At 40.4% G+C, this 17,987-nt stretch overlaps 1 protein-coding gene across 1 annotated transcript in view; it reads left to right on the top strand.

The window, feature by feature from the left end:
- Positions 1-17,987, top strand: part of POT1 (protection of telomeres 1) — a 56,815-nt gene that overhangs the window by 7,670 nt on the left and 31,158 nt on the right. Inside the window, exons 4-7 of the mRNA XM_018557740.1 lie at positions 2,458-2,748; positions 8,666-8,821; positions 14,669-14,832; positions 16,947-17,017. Coding sequence (XP_018413242.1) covers positions 2,458-2,748; positions 8,666-8,821; positions 14,669-14,832; positions 16,947-17,017 — 682 coding nt within the window. The remainder of the gene's footprint in view (positions 1-2,457; positions 2,749-8,665; positions 8,822-14,668; positions 14,833-16,946; positions 17,018-17,987) is intronic.

Below are 17,987 nucleotides of genomic sequence, written 5' to 3' on the forward strand. Positions count from 1 at the left end.
CCGACAGAGGGCGAGCGGGCCCCCGGGGGGGGGGGGAGGAGGTGTCAGTTTGGAGAGCACTCTTTACCAGCCCCTGGAAGTGACCTGTAGCTTTTGACTTTCCAGACAGTTGGGGACTTCTGCACACTGTGCATTTCAGCATGTGCTGACCCCGCTCTGTCATTTTACATGGCCTACCACTTCATGGCTGAGTTGCTGTTGTTCCCAGTTGCTTCCACTTTGTTATAATACCACTAACAGTTGACTGTGCAATATTTAGTAGCAAGGAAATTTCACGGATGGACTTATTGCACAGGTGGCAACCTATCACGGTACCACGCTTGAATTCACTGAGCTGAGAGCGACCCATTATTTCATAAATGTTTGTAGAAGCAGTCTGCATGCCTAGGTGCTTGATTGTATACACCTGTGGCCATGGAGGTGATTGGAACTCCTGAATCCAATGATTTGAAGGGGTGTCCCAATAGGTTTGACAAAATAGTGTATGCTTGGCATGCAATGAGTGCTGTATTGACCTTCAGTGGTTGGTGAAATCATCCATAAGTCCATAGGTAAAACAAAACCAGCACATCATGAAGTCTCAAAATAAAGCTTTATTTAGTCACTTTTGCCTGAGGAAAGGGCTGTTACAGAGCTCTGAAATGTCTGATGTAACTAATTGACTTGTTTTGAGAGTTTGTGATGAGTCGGAAACAATGCCAGGAAGCAGACTTCTTCTAATGTATTGTCTCTTTGGATAACCAATCATGCTCTGTGAAGCCTATTATTATATAGTTTTATATATCAAAGTATTATATGTTTATTTGTAATACAGAAATTGTATATATGTAGTATAACAAGTTTAAAAACTTAAAAGTAAAAATAAAATTGACCCAAAATAATTATTTCCTATTTAACAACTGGTATAAAAGCAGCCTATAGTAAATGTTTATTTGTAATTAAGGATTGTATACAAGTTATGAAATGTGGGGGAATCACTCTAGGTTTACTGTTCGGGGTTTGCTTTTGTGAGAAGTCACAGCAGACCTGGGAACCTTCTCCCTATCGGACCTTAGGGATCTGTCTCATTGTGTAAACAATGAAGCAAAAACAAGGGTTTTATTTTCTTTCTTTTACACTTTATACTACTTACCAGTAGTTTTGTCTGCCAAACTGTTTTTTTGTTTTTTTTTAATAGCTTCAGTGATAGTTTTGGCAGAAGTCCCCAGTGAGGAAAGCTGTTTTCTGAATGATCATTAAAGCTATAAAACAAAAGTCACTTTGGCAGGCAAACTGATAGGCAGTTTAAAGTGAAGAAAACAAACTTTTCTTCTGACAATAGTAAACAGATACTAAAGAGTTAAAGTAAAACCTTTTTTTTTTGTTTTGGATAAAGCAAGGAAGAATAGGTACCCCTGTCAGGTTTTAATTATTGTCTGTGTCCCTGAGATTCATCCATTAGCACTTGTGACAATTGCCACTGTGAGTGAAAGTGGTGGAAACGTTCACTTGTCACCAGAAAATTAATAGGGGGGACATTTTCCAAGAGGAAGCTTGTTCTGTTGACAACTATCTAAAGCTGGCAATACATGGAGTGAATTTCGGCCTATTCTTGATGAACTGGCTGAAATTCGCTTTTAAAATGGTTGGAGTCGTTCGGGGGAGTTCTGGCTTTATATATACATTTTGTAAAATGCACTTTTTTCCAATATTTAGAGACAATGTGGGACAATGGAGCTGTCATATGGTGGCTCTATATACCAAGAGCTGTCAATCGCTGTTAGTCATCGCTGCCTGCAGGGATTCCCTCTCCTGTCTCTATTGCTCCAGCGTCATTGGAGAGACAGATGGGAGGGGGTGGGCACAGGTAACCTTTCCTGACAACAGCGCACCTAAGCGCTGTCGGTATATAACGGACAGTATCCCGCTATATGTTGACTTTGGGTCAGTAAATCTACTTCTGTGACCTAAGAAGTAGTTTGACTTCTTCTCTTTTTAACTAGCACACCTATTCTAGAGTGACTACTCTGAGTCACGTATTTGCAGACAAGAAGATGCTGCAAAGAATAGTTATGTGCAAATCACTGCAAGCAACACTAGAGAATCCACTCTGCAGTTGTCTGCGTGTTGTTTTCAAGATATGTTTAAAAGATGGCTGTGCCAGGGAAAGGAAAATCGGCTGTGTAAGTAGCTGCACAGAGTGAACTAGCTAGTTGTGTATTGTGCTTAATGTTTCCATTATTTATTTTTTACTTGGTAGTTGATGTTCTGTTTCAAGTTGTCTGGCTGTGAAACTATCCTGCAGAATGTTGTTTTTCTTCTATATATGTACAATTATTTAGAACTTGTATCTGTTACTTTAACCTTTTTGACTTTTGTTTATTTACCACATTAACATCTGTGTATTACATTTGGTAAATTGATTCTCTTTTTGGTTGTCTGGCAGTAGATGATTTCCCCCCTTTTTGTTTTCTTTAGATTACACAATTCAACAGTGAATTTAGAGGTATCAGCAGTAATGGATTTTCAGCTTTAGTTTTTGAAGGCTCAGTAGGAGCTCCAATGTTGCCAAGAACATCTAGCAAAACGCACAGCTTCACTGAAGAAGACCACCAAATTGTAGAATCCTTACGAGTCTGGCAAGTGGGGAAGCAGATCTTTTCTAAATCAAGACTAAAGCTTTCGGACATACAGCCTGAGCAGTATTTTAATTTATTATGTCATCTTGTTGGTAAAGCGGAGTTGGATAAAGCATCATATCTTCTTAAGGTAAACTGAATTACACACTTTTGTTTGCATTAGTTTTTCTAATATACATGTATACAACAGATTATCTGTTAGTTTCAGAGCCTAAATACCCCCAAAGACAGTGTTCTGCTGTACCTGAGACTATACCACGTGGTTGTCTATTATGTAATTCTTTAGTTTTTTCAATAATGCTTGTGACAAAGAGACTGTGCAATAAACATTTGCTTAGAAAAGGTGAGATGATGTATGGACAGATGGATGCACTGCTTTTACATAATAGAACGTTGTATATGTACCGTGTTTCCCCGAAAGTAAGACCTAGCACTATCTTCAGGGATTTCTGTAATATAAGACCTACCCCGAAAATAAGACCTAGTTATATTACAGAAATCCATTTTCATGAAAAAAAATAAAATAAGACGGTGTCTTATTTTCGGGGGAAACACGGTATGTATTTTTTTGCTCTGAAATACATTATCTGGGTTACTTGGAGTGCACTTACCACAGAGATGTGTATTTAAAAAAAAAACATAAGGATTAGATCTCCATTCTAATATGGTGATTGGTATGTTGTTGGTACTACAGACCTGTGCACATTTTTTGTACATTTTCTCTTGGAGAAGGCTGCTCCTTTTGTTCCTCATTACAAAGTCATCTGTTCATGTAAATATATGTGATTATAGGGAGTGGGTCTTGCCTGCTGTGTGCCTCTTAGGTCTCGTTCACACCTAGGCGTATTGCATATGCGCGTCCGTCACCGCGATTCGCGGTAAACAAGTTGCGTGACCCCGAAGGCTACTTGGCTCTATCCCAATGGAAACGCGCAACAACCCAGCCCAAAGTAGTACCTGTACCTTTTTCAGGCGTGGGCCGTTTTGTAGCGCGTTAGGGACGGGCGGAAATACGCCAAGGTGGGAACGAGACCATTGAATACAATGGGATTTATATTTTTGAGCGTTTTGTAGGGCGTTCGTCGAGCTTAGAACGCGCTACAAAACGTTCAGGTGTGAACGAGGGCTTAGTCATATGAGTTTTTGATGGTAAGATTTGTATTTGTAAATATCCTTTCACCATCTTATATGAATAAAACACTTAACACTTTGTGGAACTAAATCAACAATAAAGGGATTCCCAGAAAAGACGGGCCTTATACTTCGCTTTATAGGTTAATTCCCCTTGCCCAGGTGAATTTGGGAATTACTCCCTCAAATCTGGCCCCCTCTTCCGCCTGCTATACTTACCTTTGGCCTAACGCTCCTTCCCCTATGCCAGTGTACTATCCATGCCACGTACATGGCAGTGCAGCCCTGCGATCTGTATTTTGGATTTCACTCGCAAATGGTGAGCACTGACCTGACACCTGACCAATGAGAACTGCTTCTTGCTAAGAATCGGTTCGCATTGTTCACCGCGCTGACCAGTGAGTGCTTGCCACTTGCGATCAAAATTCAAAACACAGAGAGCAGGCTTGATATGAATAGTGCACTGGTGGAGGAAGGAGCCAGTGGGGGAACCAGGAGAGCGATCGTTTGGCCAAACGTGAGTATGGGGAGGAGAGGTGGCCAGATTGGAGGGGGTAACTCCATTTTCCCAAATTTGCTTGGGAAAGTGGAATTACCCTTTAAAATCTCTAGTAGATGTGCATAGCCCAGGTTTTAAAAGTTTGTCCTTGGAAGTGTTTTATTACTGACCAACTGTTCTATAAAAGGCCAATTTTGATGTTTAATTAAATTATTTAAACTAGGGATGTCCCGATACCATTTTTTCAAGTGCAATTACTTTCCCTCAGGTACTTGCCGATACCAATTAACCACACTTTTTCTTAACCTCTTGCCGTCCGCCCGTAGTAAAAAAACGGACGGACGGCACTGCTGCATTGGCGGGTTGCCGTCTCCAGACGGCAATTTTTTTCTGCTCGCGCGCGCCCCCTAGCGGGCACGCACGGGCAGAAAAGACCCGACCGTTGCACACACCCGTTACCGGGTGTTTCACATATAGGCGATCAGCGGGTCCATAGCCCGCCGATCGCCTATATGTGCTCGTTCCTGGCCTGACCCCTCGCCTATATGTGCTTTTTCCCCCCCTGACCCCTCACCTTGATTCCCGGGATCCGCTGCCACATCTTGGATCCCGGGACCGGCTCCGAGGGCGTCAGGAGGAGGAGGACGGGAGATCAGCTCCTTGCTGATCTCCGTCCGGGCTGTGAATGCAGAAGTGATGTGTATTACATCACTTCCGCATTCACCTGTCAGTCATCTGGCTGCTATAGCCAGAGAGAAGAAGCTGATAAAGCAGATCTCTGCTTCATCAGCTTCTTTTGGGGTCCACAGGTGATATTAGGGATCCTAGAGACCCCTAATGTCTCCATAAAGAGGACCTGTCAGTGTGCCTTTGCTATTATATAAGGGGATTGCAAAAAAATAAATATAAATTAAAAAAAATAAAAGTAACACATAAAAAAGTAAAATAAAATAAGTCACATATAAAAAAAGGGGAAAAAACACCCCAAAATGTTTAACTCCCCCACCCCCACGTTTACGCGCCTATAAACGTAAATACGCGTCCGGTGCCCCAGCGCGCAAAAATTACAATTGCGCTACACATGTTACATATCGCCGCGAACGTCGCAGTGAGAGCAATCATTTTAGGGCCATCAATCACTGATAACACTAAACTGATGAGCGGTAACAGCTTTTAAAGCGTCGCCTATGGCCAATTTTGGGTATTATCGTTTTTTGAGGTTTTGCGCGCGCACGCAATTTTAAGGCTTGACCTGTTTAGTGTCTTTTTACCCGACGTGACCCCATCTTTTATATTTTACCAAAAAATTGGGTAATAATAAATGTTTTATCATTTTTTTAACATTTCGGTAATTTTTCCTTAATATAGTAAAAAAATAAAACCCCCAGTGGTGAATAAATACCACCAAAAGAAAGCTCTATCTGTCCTCAAAAAAGGGTATAAAATTCATTTCAGTACAGCGCTGCATGACGGAATAAATGTCAGTCAAAGTACCGCAGCGCTGAATACTGAAAATGGCCTGGATGGGAAGGGGGTTTAACACCGCGGATGTCAACTGGTTAAAAGGGACATGTGACAATTTTTTCTAAAACAAAACAGGCTAATGATTTTAGGGCAGTTTCTTTAAGTTTGAAGAACTGTAACTCAATCCATGATTATTCAGCAATAGAGAATGGCAACCGGCTATAGAGGCCAGGGCTGCGTGCAGGACTCTCAATCTTGGTGTGCCTGTCTCTCTTGCGGGCGCCAGGAAAGAGGAGATGTGGGGCTGGACTGGCGCTGTCAGAGACAGCTGCTGCGAGGTCCCCAGAGGGAAAATACTACATTTGACAGCTGTCACTGTAACAAGTGTCCTCATTGGAGGAATTACCATAAACTCTAAGAGTTGTGATCAACCACTAGACACACAAGCCAAACGGCTTCATATTGTGTAAGATACACAAGTAACACGTATCGGTTTTATATGATGACACTCCAGTTGTAATTGATTGCTACAGCCTGCAACCTGTTTTGCTTAAACCATAGGTGAACCATTTTATTCACCTGTTTAGTAGACAGCAATAAGAATGTAACTTGGGTTCTAACCCTTACCCAGATGTTTTGGCTGGATTTACACTTTAACGTTTATACCCAAAACCTATTTTTTATTTTTTTTTAAAGCCTCTCCGGCTTCGTCATCAGAGGCTTCGTTGGAGAGATTCATTCACTTCATGCATTGTATTGAATGGTTGTCCACAAGCCAGGAAGTGAGGGGAAATGTCTCTAACAGCAACACAGACAGAAGTAATAGTTAAGTAGGGAAATGCTAGAACCACTTTTTATTGTTGCCTGTTTACCTGTTGAAGATTTTTCCCTCACTTCCTGTCTGGTAAAAGTTTGTCACCAGAGAACAGAAAGTGAGGGGCAGTCTCTCTAATGGAGCCCTGGATAGCAGAAAAAAATTGAAGGAGGTTTAAAGTGTCCCCATTCTATCAAAACCAAAATAGTATAGATAGTGAACAAGTAACTTCATTTACCTTTCCTCACTGCTCCCCCTCCCGGACAGTGCAGTTTACGGGGAAGGGGGTGCTTTATTAACGGTGTCAGGACGGGATGCAGATACTCCAGTCAGAGTATATAGTGGCCAGTGACCTTTACCTTTTGCAGCTGTCTTTCCCGTATTGCAAATGTGCCTACCAGTATTTGGATGCCCCCAGGGCTTAGACTATATACTCTTGACTATAAATGCCACAGGTGGGCCCTAGGTACAGAGCAGTAGTTCTGATACAAGAAAAAGAAAGCAAGATACAATAACAGGATGCAATATACAAGACAAGAACAGGATTCAAGATCAATCAATATAGGGTGACAGGATACAGGCTTGTGTAGACAGGACTATCACAAGCATGTGATGCTTGAATAAAGTACCACTAACCAGTCCCAATGCTGAGGGGTGTGACCAGGCTCATTAGCCCACAGCTGACAGAGAGGTACTGAGGGTGTGTGGCCAAGTTCATTAGCCCGGGGAGCAAGCAACAACTAGGAGGAACGGTGAGGTTGCAACAGGCATAGAAGCATCAGACATGCCCCTAACAGAGGGGCAGTGCTGCCAATCCAGAAAGCAGTAGGTGGGACTAGTTGACCAGGTGCTGATTGACAAGCAACAGGCTTTAGAATAAGCACTGACAATGCTGATGGCCACCCCCCCTGCAATATTTTTTTCATCCCACCGTAGTTTAAGCAGGCACAGCCTACAACAGAGTAGCAACTTATGTTGGCACACCATCAAAGGAAGCTGCTTTAGGTGGACTTCACTGGCAAGTTTAACAGGTATTTGTGGGACTTTGCAGGTGGACTAAAAGAAAACTATAATTGCAAATGCACTTATTATTAACCCCTTCGTGACTGACGACGTACAGTGTACGTCGCCAGCATCGGGGCTGTAGCATTTTTTTTTGTTGGGGGACATATAAAACAGAACATTATTCGGATGACCAATAAACAATGATGTTCAGCCATGTAACTGTAAGAAATGTAAGCTAATGAATACAAGCTATTTCAGTAGTGTGTTAATTTTAGAGTTTTTTTTCCTAGGTTTTGACTAGTATGCTATAGCAGAGTCTCTCCTATGCTGCAATATGTCATGCATACTTTTACTGTACCTTTTATGGCTTGTGATGTGAGATCTTAGCACAGTGGGTCATCTTTGTTACCATATGTGCTGCGAAACAAAATGTCCTGCAAGACAGTCTCCTTTTTCATGCCATTACAGGTTTTGGTTTAAATGTGACTATAACAGAAAACAAATATTTTTTTGGATAAGCTCTTTTTACAATTTTGCAGTTCGTACTAACAATCCAAAATGGGTTTCTATGGAAAAAATAACTATTTTGCAGGATCGCTTTGATACAAATATTGTGCTTTCAAAGACAATTTTAAATGGTGTTACTCTTTTAGGTAAACTAATCCAAAAATAGGATGATATATGAGATAGAAATTGAGCAAGTTCTGCTGATGGTTTCTCTTACAAACACACACAACTAGAAATGTGGTTATGACTTTTGGTGCAGGTAAAATGGAGGTGTTATAGCAACCAGCCATTTTAGTTATCTTTTTCATTGTAAGTTAGAAAATGAAAGATAATATCAAAGTAATTTCTGTAAGCAACTGGGCTGTATTTGCAACATTCCAGTTTTTATACATATGCCCGTTGTGAATTAAGGTCAAGCCCCAGCCAATTTTTATTTTTCATCTTATTTTTGGGGGGATTTGTTGGGAATGAGTTAGAGCCTTACCGTTTTTATTTATTTTTTACTTTTTGGGGTTCATTTGGAGAGATTTTCCTCTTGGTCTCGGGGACCACTGTCGCAATCCGTTTTGGCTGCAGGTTTTATTCGAGTAAATTTTGGTTTCAACAATTTTTCTTTTTTTGTTACAGGTATGGGATGGCAGCAAATCTGTTTTGCCAACATGGAAAGTTTGTGTAGAAGAAGCCGCTCTTGAAGGGCATGGTGATTTTTTAAGTCATCTTCAGGACCTTACTGTAGATGTCTTAGTTTATGATAACCATGTGGAAGTTGCAAAGTCTCTCAAGGTAACACCTAGATTTTTCAGTACACTTTCTTTAAAAATATTTTGTAATATGTTTTTGAGTTTACGACCTGCCCCTTCACGTTCTAAGTCTATTCTAAATATGTTTGCTTTTAACATAACATTGGAAAGTGCCTCTTGTATACACCCAACATTTTCATGAATGTTGAAGGAAATCAAATGGACCTATTTACCGCTTACAGCACTGTACGGGTTGTGTAGTTACCATAAGCATAATGTACATCTTTTTATTAATAAGCAGCAAACAGAATAAATGAACAAGTGTAAAATACCCCTGCCTTTTATTTTACTGCATTATTGCACCCCTTCACCTGTTAAGAGTTTAACCAGAAAGTAAGAAATGGTCCACACATGACAGTGGAATTTAATTATAACATCTGACAAATGGCTAAAAACACAGATAAAATAGATATATAGGAGCTGCTTTACCTGCCATAGGATGCGTGTATCTGTAGTTAAGTAACACAGCTCTTGGCTCTCCCCAGCCTGTGACTGGACACTGAAAAGAGAAACCGCACACCGATGAGCTCATCTCTTTTTCACCCTGATCTCTTGCAATTAGCATGCATCTTGGCACATGAGTACAGACGGAAAGAAAAATATCCCAGGGGTTTCAGCTTTTCTCTACTCTAGTAAAGAATTGTTTAAAATTCCAAGAAGTCCTTTGTTTAGGCTTCCACTATGTCTTATATCCTATTTGTATGCAAGACAGCCGATCCAATTTAGCAGTTTTTCATGTACTGCACATATTACAGAAACATTGTATGACATTATTTGAATATTTGCAAAAGATCTACCAAAATAAGATACTCACTGACATACTTACTAAGCACCTTACACTAACAACCTTTACTGTGTCATAATTTGATGTTATACTATAATGATTTCCCAACAATTTCTTTGTATAGAGTAAAAGGGGTTTATAAATGCATTATAACCGAGTTTAGGTGCGGGTTATGTCTCAGTGAGTATACTGTGCAAGTTTATGGATTTTAAAAAAAAGTTTTAATTTTACATTTTTCTTCTTTTTCTTCAATTTTTTGATTGAATGTTATTACTGATTACCCCCCCTGCATTAAGGTATGCAGGTGGTAACAGGTCTGCTTTATGGAGACATCCGTGTTCTAAATAGACCCACCATGCCTCCACTGTGCATTACAGATGGAGATTAGGTCACTTATTTAGCTGTGCTGTCTGGCAGGAATTCCAAGATCCTAAAGCTGGCCATACACCTATAGATAATCTACACTAAACTGTGTGGCTGGAGGAATCTCCCACTGGGCCAAGCTTCAGTATCTTGCTAGTCGGCCCCGCTGGCTCACCACATACCTGAACAATGCCTGCATCCAATCAGATTGTTCAGGTATTTTGTTACATTCATTACAAACAACCATTTTTATTTTACTTACAATTTCTTTTTTTCCCACGTCCTAGTCCACTTTGGCACAAATGATGCAATCTGCACCCAAGCTTTGCATCCTGGGAAGATTACATCAGCAGAACATTGTTGGGAAATCATCTGTAATCTCATGATATCTTAGGGAAAGGCATTTTCCTGCCCTAAGATTATGTGCAAGGTTACATGTCCTAGTCTCATGTGCCAGAGGTCCAGGAAGTAAAGAGAGATCTAGTAACCTGCCCTAAGTGAAAATGGCCACTGTCAGAAGACTGGGGAAGAAAATAAAAATCAGGTATGCAAGGACTAAAAAGCCTGCAAGTAACTATAAGTATCTGTTTGTAGATTGCCAATACTGAACATTTCTAAAGGTGCCTTTGTTGTTATTTTGGTCCTTCTGGGATCATGTGGTAAAAAGGGTGGGAGTTTGCTATACTTATGCAATTACTGTAAGAAGATAGCACCTGCATGAGTGCATTAGAGAACAGAAAATATCCTGTATGGCTTTTCATTAAACAGAGGTCAGCTTTTAATCAGTGCATTGCCTTATTGAACTATCCCCTATATAATATTTTTATAGATAGATCGATAGTGACGTGCTAACCTTTAGTTAAAATATCCTACTGCATATGTTGGTGGCATTGTAACTCAATCATTTTTTATTTTACATGTACTTGCAGCACTCTATTAATGTGGAACTGAAGGCAAAACTTTTTTTTTACTTTTGCCATGAATTGGGAAGAGTTAGAACCTCTGTCCGGGGTTTTTATTGCTGTCTATGTCCCCATAAGGGGAACGCCTTCACTTTTATGTGTTTATCATGACAAGAAGTGATGGGAATTTTTTCCAACATAGACTGTAATAGCTACCCAGCAAAGATTCCACCCATTCCACACCACATTGAGACTTTAAAGGAGAACTATGGGGTTAAGGCTTTTCCCCATAGTTCTCCTTAGGGTAACAGGAGGGCACAAACTAGCGTCCTCCCGTCACCCTAGGCTCAGTATACCGCGAGCTGTAGCTCGCGGTATAATGAGACGCCGCAGTATACCGCTAGCTGCTGCTTGCGGTATACTAAGTCGCCGCAGCTGAAGCAGATCCCGACAATTATGTCTGGATCCGCCCAGCTGCGTGACTGACAGCTGGCTCTGCCTATCTAGAGGCAGAGCCAGCTGTCCCCGCCCCCTCCCCCGTCCGTTCCGCCCGTCAGCGCTATCGGAGCGGGGAGGGGGGAATCCAGCCCCTCCCCTGTCACGGCAGAGAGCCATGACAGGATCGAGAGGTGAGCGAACGCCGGTATGTGTTCGCTCACCTCCCGATCTACTGAGCCGACCTTTGACAGTCTCATTGTCACAGGTCGGCTAGAACTATGAGGAGAGTGAAAAGCACTCCCCTCATAGTTCTCCTTTAAAAAAGGGTTTTGACTAGAGTCTCGGTGTAAGATCCCCAAATTGTGCCCTACTTCTTTCCTTTTGTATAAAAAGATAAGGTAATCAAGAACAGTTAAGTGTGTATTTCTTAAAGAAAATGTTCGCCTGAATTTTCAGTCTTCATTCTCTTGTCTGGTGAGATGCTGCTGCCCCTATGTGGCTTAATTTCCACTAAACATGAATTTACTGATCTGTAGGAATTTTTCCATTTCCTTTTTTCAAACAGAATACTAGACATAAATCTAGGAGCAGTAAAGCGCTTTATATCCGCTTTTGTCATTGTGACATGTGAATAAAGATGACATGTTCAGCTTTATCATCCATTGCTACAGGTTAAGAAGTACAATGACATGGGTCCCTGCTTTAGCAGTCCAATATCTGATGCGTGTTTATAATTTTACATTTCACTGACAGGTTTGACGGCTTATTTACACATCACAACCTTTTTTTTTTTTGTATCTGTTTATTTTTTTGCCTTGCATTAGAGTCCATGTGCACTTGAGATTATTACAGCAGATGAAATCATTTAGTGAATATTAAACCAATTTAGAAGATACAACTATTAAGTCTGCTCAGTTTAATTATATATATTTTTTTAGGTATTTTTAATAATTATTACTTCTCAGAAAGCGGATGGAACAGACTGCATTCTGCCCCCAGTCATTCTCTATTGTCAGGACACCTGTAGACCGCCATAGATGTGGGTCAGGGATGTTAAAAAAGAACTATGGCCATCCTTTTTTTTTGCCATAGATTTTCTTGCAGCACAGAGCTGTGCTGCATCTGGGACGGATCCTGATAATATTGCTCAGATCCAACCCACTGCCTGATTCACAGCTGGCCTCTGCCTCTCTAGATCCAGGATCAGCTGTGCTCTCCCTCTCTCTTCTCTGTTCCTCCAGTCAGCGCTGGAGGAACGGAGAGTGAAGGGGGGAATCCTGCTGTCAGTCATTACTCTCTACAGGGAGCTGATCGGGAACTGAGTGATCAAGTGGTATGTGATTGCTCAGTTCCTGATCAATAGAGTTGACACGCGACAGCTTCAGTGTCACACGTCGGCTCTAATTATGGGGATGAGTGCAATTCACTCTCCCCATAATTCTCCTTTAACTGCCATAGATCAGATGGGATGGAAGGGGGGTTTGCATATTGAGATTCTATCAGGAGTATACCTAATTAGATGACAGAGAATCTTCACTGAGAAACCTTTGTCTTGAGAATCCCAGGCACCAGTGTTATCACAGCCTTAATGAACCCTTTCAGGATAAAGCACCAGTTTGATACAAAACCCCCTCCCTCATAAACATATATTTGCCTTTCCTTTGTTCTCCTGCCACTCCATTCAGTATCCGGAGCCAATGAATAGCGTAGCATGTGACTCATCCATGTGAGAGTGCTGCGCCAGTCAGCACTTCAGAAGGGGTCCCATAGCCCTGTGTATGCTACGACGTAAGTAACCTGTAGCCTCCACTGGGGCTTTTTATTCACTGCCAGCAGTTTAACAGACCAACTGGGGGAGTGAGCAAAAGACTGATGGGAACCTGTAGCTTTGCCCTGCATAGGCAATGACGAGATTTACTGTACTGCAAAGTGTAATTTTGATCAAAGCATTAGTTTTAACTTTTTCCATACTATTTACAGCATGTGAGTATATTTGGCTTGTTTTCCAGCACAGATCGAACATTTTTGTTATCACTTTTGCATTTACAATTTAATAAAGAAAACAGAGAAAATAAAAGAACTAAACCAGGTTACTTTTTATTAGCCTAAAACAGTATTCTTTGACATCAAAACCTTAGTCTCAACCCTTATATAATAACCTAGGTGCAACCTTCTCTTAAATGTAGCAGTAACCCTTGGTCTAGCCCTGTATCCATACCCCAGGCCAAAACCCCCAACAATTGTTTCTTGTTCATTGAGGGACACAAACGCTTTTACCTTCCCGTTATATCCACCTACAATATTAGACATTGGCATAAAAAAAAATATAGGCCAGCACAGGATAAAGCCTTTCTACCAGCATGTCTCAGTTTTGTATTTCTTTATTTTGCTGGTGTTCTAGGAGGATGGACTAACCTATTATATGGCTAACATTCTTACTTTGTTTTTTTGTCAAGGACAACTTCACTTTGTAGGTAGGTTGATAGGGTTGTGCACCAGGAGCTACCTCATTAGTTTGGATCTCTGGGTGCCTTTAAAATATCTGTTTTTGATGTTTCCTATGGAGAATGCAGTTAACATTGAGGGACTAATCAATAGCACCATGGGCCGAGTGGGGTGTAATGTATGCTCCATGCTCTCTTTCCAGCCATTCAGCACCGAAGAAGCATCTCCCTGCTGCTGCTCATGCTTTAAGAGCCATATGGAACTCTGATCTTCAGTCCATTCCTATTGCATGCCTACAGTGACGTTGGTCACTTCCAGCCATTTGAACCTTTTCTGCTACCAGATGCCTGGGTTTTATGAGCACCTTAGGCCATGCCTCTTACCCTGAGCTTGAGATGCTTTAGCACTAGGCAGTTGCAAAATATCTGTATCTTGACACAACAGGTGACCCCAACATCAGTATAACAACTCCACCGAGGCTTCTCAGGAGCCATTTTAAAATGGTGCCTAGGCAGTAAGGGCAAAGATGTTTTGCAATAAAAACTAAACGTAAGGGACAACTTCACTTCCTTTGTTCCCCTGGTTTATATGGGGCCAAAAGCTACAGTGTTGGTGCACATCCAAGAAGAACTGGCATTGCAGCTCATATGTTTAGAGAAAATAAGAATAGGCCAGTTGTTTCTTTTTGGTATAGAGCTGAGGACCTTTTTTTGCTGATGCACATATGCCTTCAAAGTGGTATAATACGTTTATCTTTGTAATTGTGTTGATTATTTCCACCCACAAAATGTAGGTCTAACATTCTAACTTTATTTGGGTGTAGGTCTGTATAATGATTTTTTTTTTAACATTCTGTATTTGTATGTAACGCACATTACATTTTTCTACTCGCATGTAGGTGGGAAGTTACATTGTGATTCAAAATTTACATGCAAAGTTACATAACATCTCAAATGAAGCACAAACTTCATATCTGGAATTTCACCTTCATGGAGGGACATTGTATGGACGAGGCATCACCATTCTTCCTGAAAATGACACTGATGTCAAAGAGCTGCAAAAGTATGTCTATAGAAATACTACTTCATTTCGCAGTGGCATATTATCGCCTTTTTTTTTTAAAGAAATATCAGCACAACATAAACAAATCCTCATTGAATCCCCAGGGAACCAAGTGTATGTGGCACAAGGTCTTATTTTGATCTGTTGCCCTTATTGTGCATTAGAAGCCTATTTTTATTTTTGTTTGCACTAGTTGAAGTTCCACGCCAGGCTGAAGCTTAGTTTGAGTGTTCCAATGGGTGATATACCACATGCACTATAGCCACCTCTCAGATGCTCACGAAAGATTGTGCACAGTGTTCCAGCCATTTCACCTGCTGCCCCTTACACAGCACTGAGTGTGTCACAATAGTTTGTAGAACTGTGTTCCAGCAACCTTACCTGCTGCCGCTAAATATGGCTGCCTTGTCAGAATAGTTTGTATGACAGTGTTCCAACAGCGTCACCAACTTACCCTTACACAGTACTGTGTCAGAATTGTATTACTTCCCCAATAGGTGTCCAGGCAAACGAGGATGCGGCGAGGCTGCTGGAACACTATTATACATGCTGTTCTAACATAGTCACCCCTGTGTAATGGGTAACAGGTGAGGCTACTGGAAAACTGTTATTCAAAGTATTCTGACACAAATAGTGCTGGCGGAACTGTGTAATCAGCTGGCTGCTAGTAAACATTCAGCATCCTCGGTTGCCTGGAGCGAGCAGTGTTCTAAGCCGCACTCTTCACAACCATTACAACCAAAATAAAGTAGTGCTTGTAGTGCCTGCAACAGATGATGCCATGCAGAGAAACTACAAAGTGCCAAGCGGGGTCCCTTCCCCAGGGTAACAAAGTGACTCATTATGTCAGCCTGTGGGAGGGACCCTGCACGGCACCAAAACATCAGGACTGTATTTCATGTGACGCATTTGTGAATAAATCCAAGCTGGTTATTTCACACTTGTGGAGTGTTGGTGACTTCTCCGATTCTTGGTTGCCTGGACACACCTCCTGGAATTACACAATCTTTTCTGCCACATTATATTCAAGCAGCTGCTAGTAAACATGCACTACACTGATTGTGGCAGAAGTTTCTCAAGGGAAGCCCAGGCAAATGAGAACTCTGTATGTTTACTAGGAGACAGCCGATCCTTTACTCTTGTGCTTGTGTTGTGATTCGTGCTGACCCCTCCCCCTGCTTTGCTAAATTACAGCGCTCATTTATGGCAAGCCCCGTCAACCAGACCTGACTAATGTTTTGTCTCTTTGTGAGCAGCATAGTTGGACATCAGTTGGGGGGGTCAGGACAGACATGCTCTTGACCATGCTAGCTCATGCTACATGCACTTGGTGCTTTCGGGCATTCCTCTAAGTGTTTTAAGATGTGGTAATACTTCTTTAATCTGGACTACAATTCTTCTGTTAGGCATTGCTACACAAGCCATTTTGTAGTTTGAAGTATATCTGAAGTCATTTTTGGGGGGATTAAAGTAGGGAAAGGTTAAAAACTTTCAAATTAATTTTTTTTCCAGCAGACAAAAGATAACACAATTTCTGCAAATTAAGTTTCATCAAGTGATAATGCACAGTTACTATAATGTGCTGTATTTAAAGTTTTGGTACATTTCATGTTGATCCACTGATCATTTTTTTTTATTACACAATTGAATCTCTACTAGTTAGGCCTTAAGGCTCCATTCACACCTAAAGCATTTTGTTGCAGCTGATTCAGCGCGACAAAACGCTCTACCCAAGGAATCCCATTCATTTCTATGACCCATTTACACCTGTCAGTTTTGTCGCAAGCAGAAATATGCCTGTCGCTCAAAATAGTACATGAGCTACTTTGGGGCAGATTTCAAAGCATTTTGTCCCATTTACTCAATAGAAAACGCTTCAAAAACACGCATTGTGGGTTTTTGTTTTTTTGCGCAAGTTTTTTCCCCATTAACGCTCATTGCAACTTATTATACACATGTAATAGGTGTCGCCTAGGTATGAATCCAACCTAATCTGGTTCTTAATCATATCTTTGTACTATCAAGTGTTGCCTGTACCTTTTTTTTAGGGGTTTTTTTCCCTACATTATCTATACCAACCTGTGTTTTGAAAGTAAGTTATTTTGTATTTTCAGAGTCCTAGATACTGTGAACATAAGTGAAGACCCTATACGCTCAGTGGATTTGACTTCAGATAATCAATTATGTATGTATTTGTCGAATGGAGATTAGTGGGAATATTAAATTAAATTTGGATACTACTTGTGTGTATTAGATAAATCCACATGTTGCGTAAGCAAATACTATATATTGATGAAAAAATATAGCTGATAAAAATAGCACACACGATCAAACCTTTACAATTAATGTACATCATCCTAATGTAGGCATTTTTCATTATTTTCAATGGAAGAAAACTAAAACAATTTTTCAATATGATAAGACTTTTTTTTTTTTTTTTTAAATGGGATTTATTTGGCTTGCTTCGTCATTTTGTCTACTTGTCAGGTATGTTTGTCACTTTACCTATTTTGTTTGTTTGAGCTATAAAGTTGGGATAAACATTTAGCGGCATTGTCTAAACACCTTCTTGCTCTTCTAAAAATCACAGAATCATTTGTTTGAAGAACCTAGCAATGTTATAACGTAAAGTGTGATAAAATGGAAAGCAGTTTCAATATTCAGGTCTTTAAAACTTGTTTTATACCATAACACTTTAGTTACTGCACATATGCCCAAAATATTTTCCATCATAAATGTGTTCAGGAAAGCATGTTGGCAATATTATGTAACAGAAAACATACAAACCATGGAAGCAAATGTTTTTATAGTTCTATAGTCCTCAATCTTTTTCTGCAGCCCTAGCACTGAATGAACAGGAATCCTCTATACTGAGTGTTCATTCATAAATTGTGGATATAGTATAAGTTACTATGAACACAATCATGAATGAAGAGGAAGTGATGTAGATCACTTCCTATTCATTCTTAACTGAGTCATAGTAACTCACACTATGTCCAGTTATTTACAAACTCTCAGAATATGGGACTGAGGTCTTTTTTTATCTTTGTTTATATAATTTTTATATTTGAATGTGTTTTTTCAGCTAATTTAATTTGGGTGATGGGAAGGAGGATTTTTTTTTTTTTTTTTTTTTTTTTTTTTTTACAAAGTTT

The sequence above is a fragment of the Nanorana parkeri genome, unplaced genomic scaffold (genome assembly GCF_000935625.1).
Source record: "Nanorana parkeri isolate BGI_ZX_2015 unplaced genomic scaffold, ASM93562v1 scaffold301, whole genome shotgun sequence".
Classification (NCBI taxonomy): Eukaryota; Metazoa; Chordata; class Amphibia; order Anura; family Dicroglossidae; genus Nanorana; species Nanorana parkeri.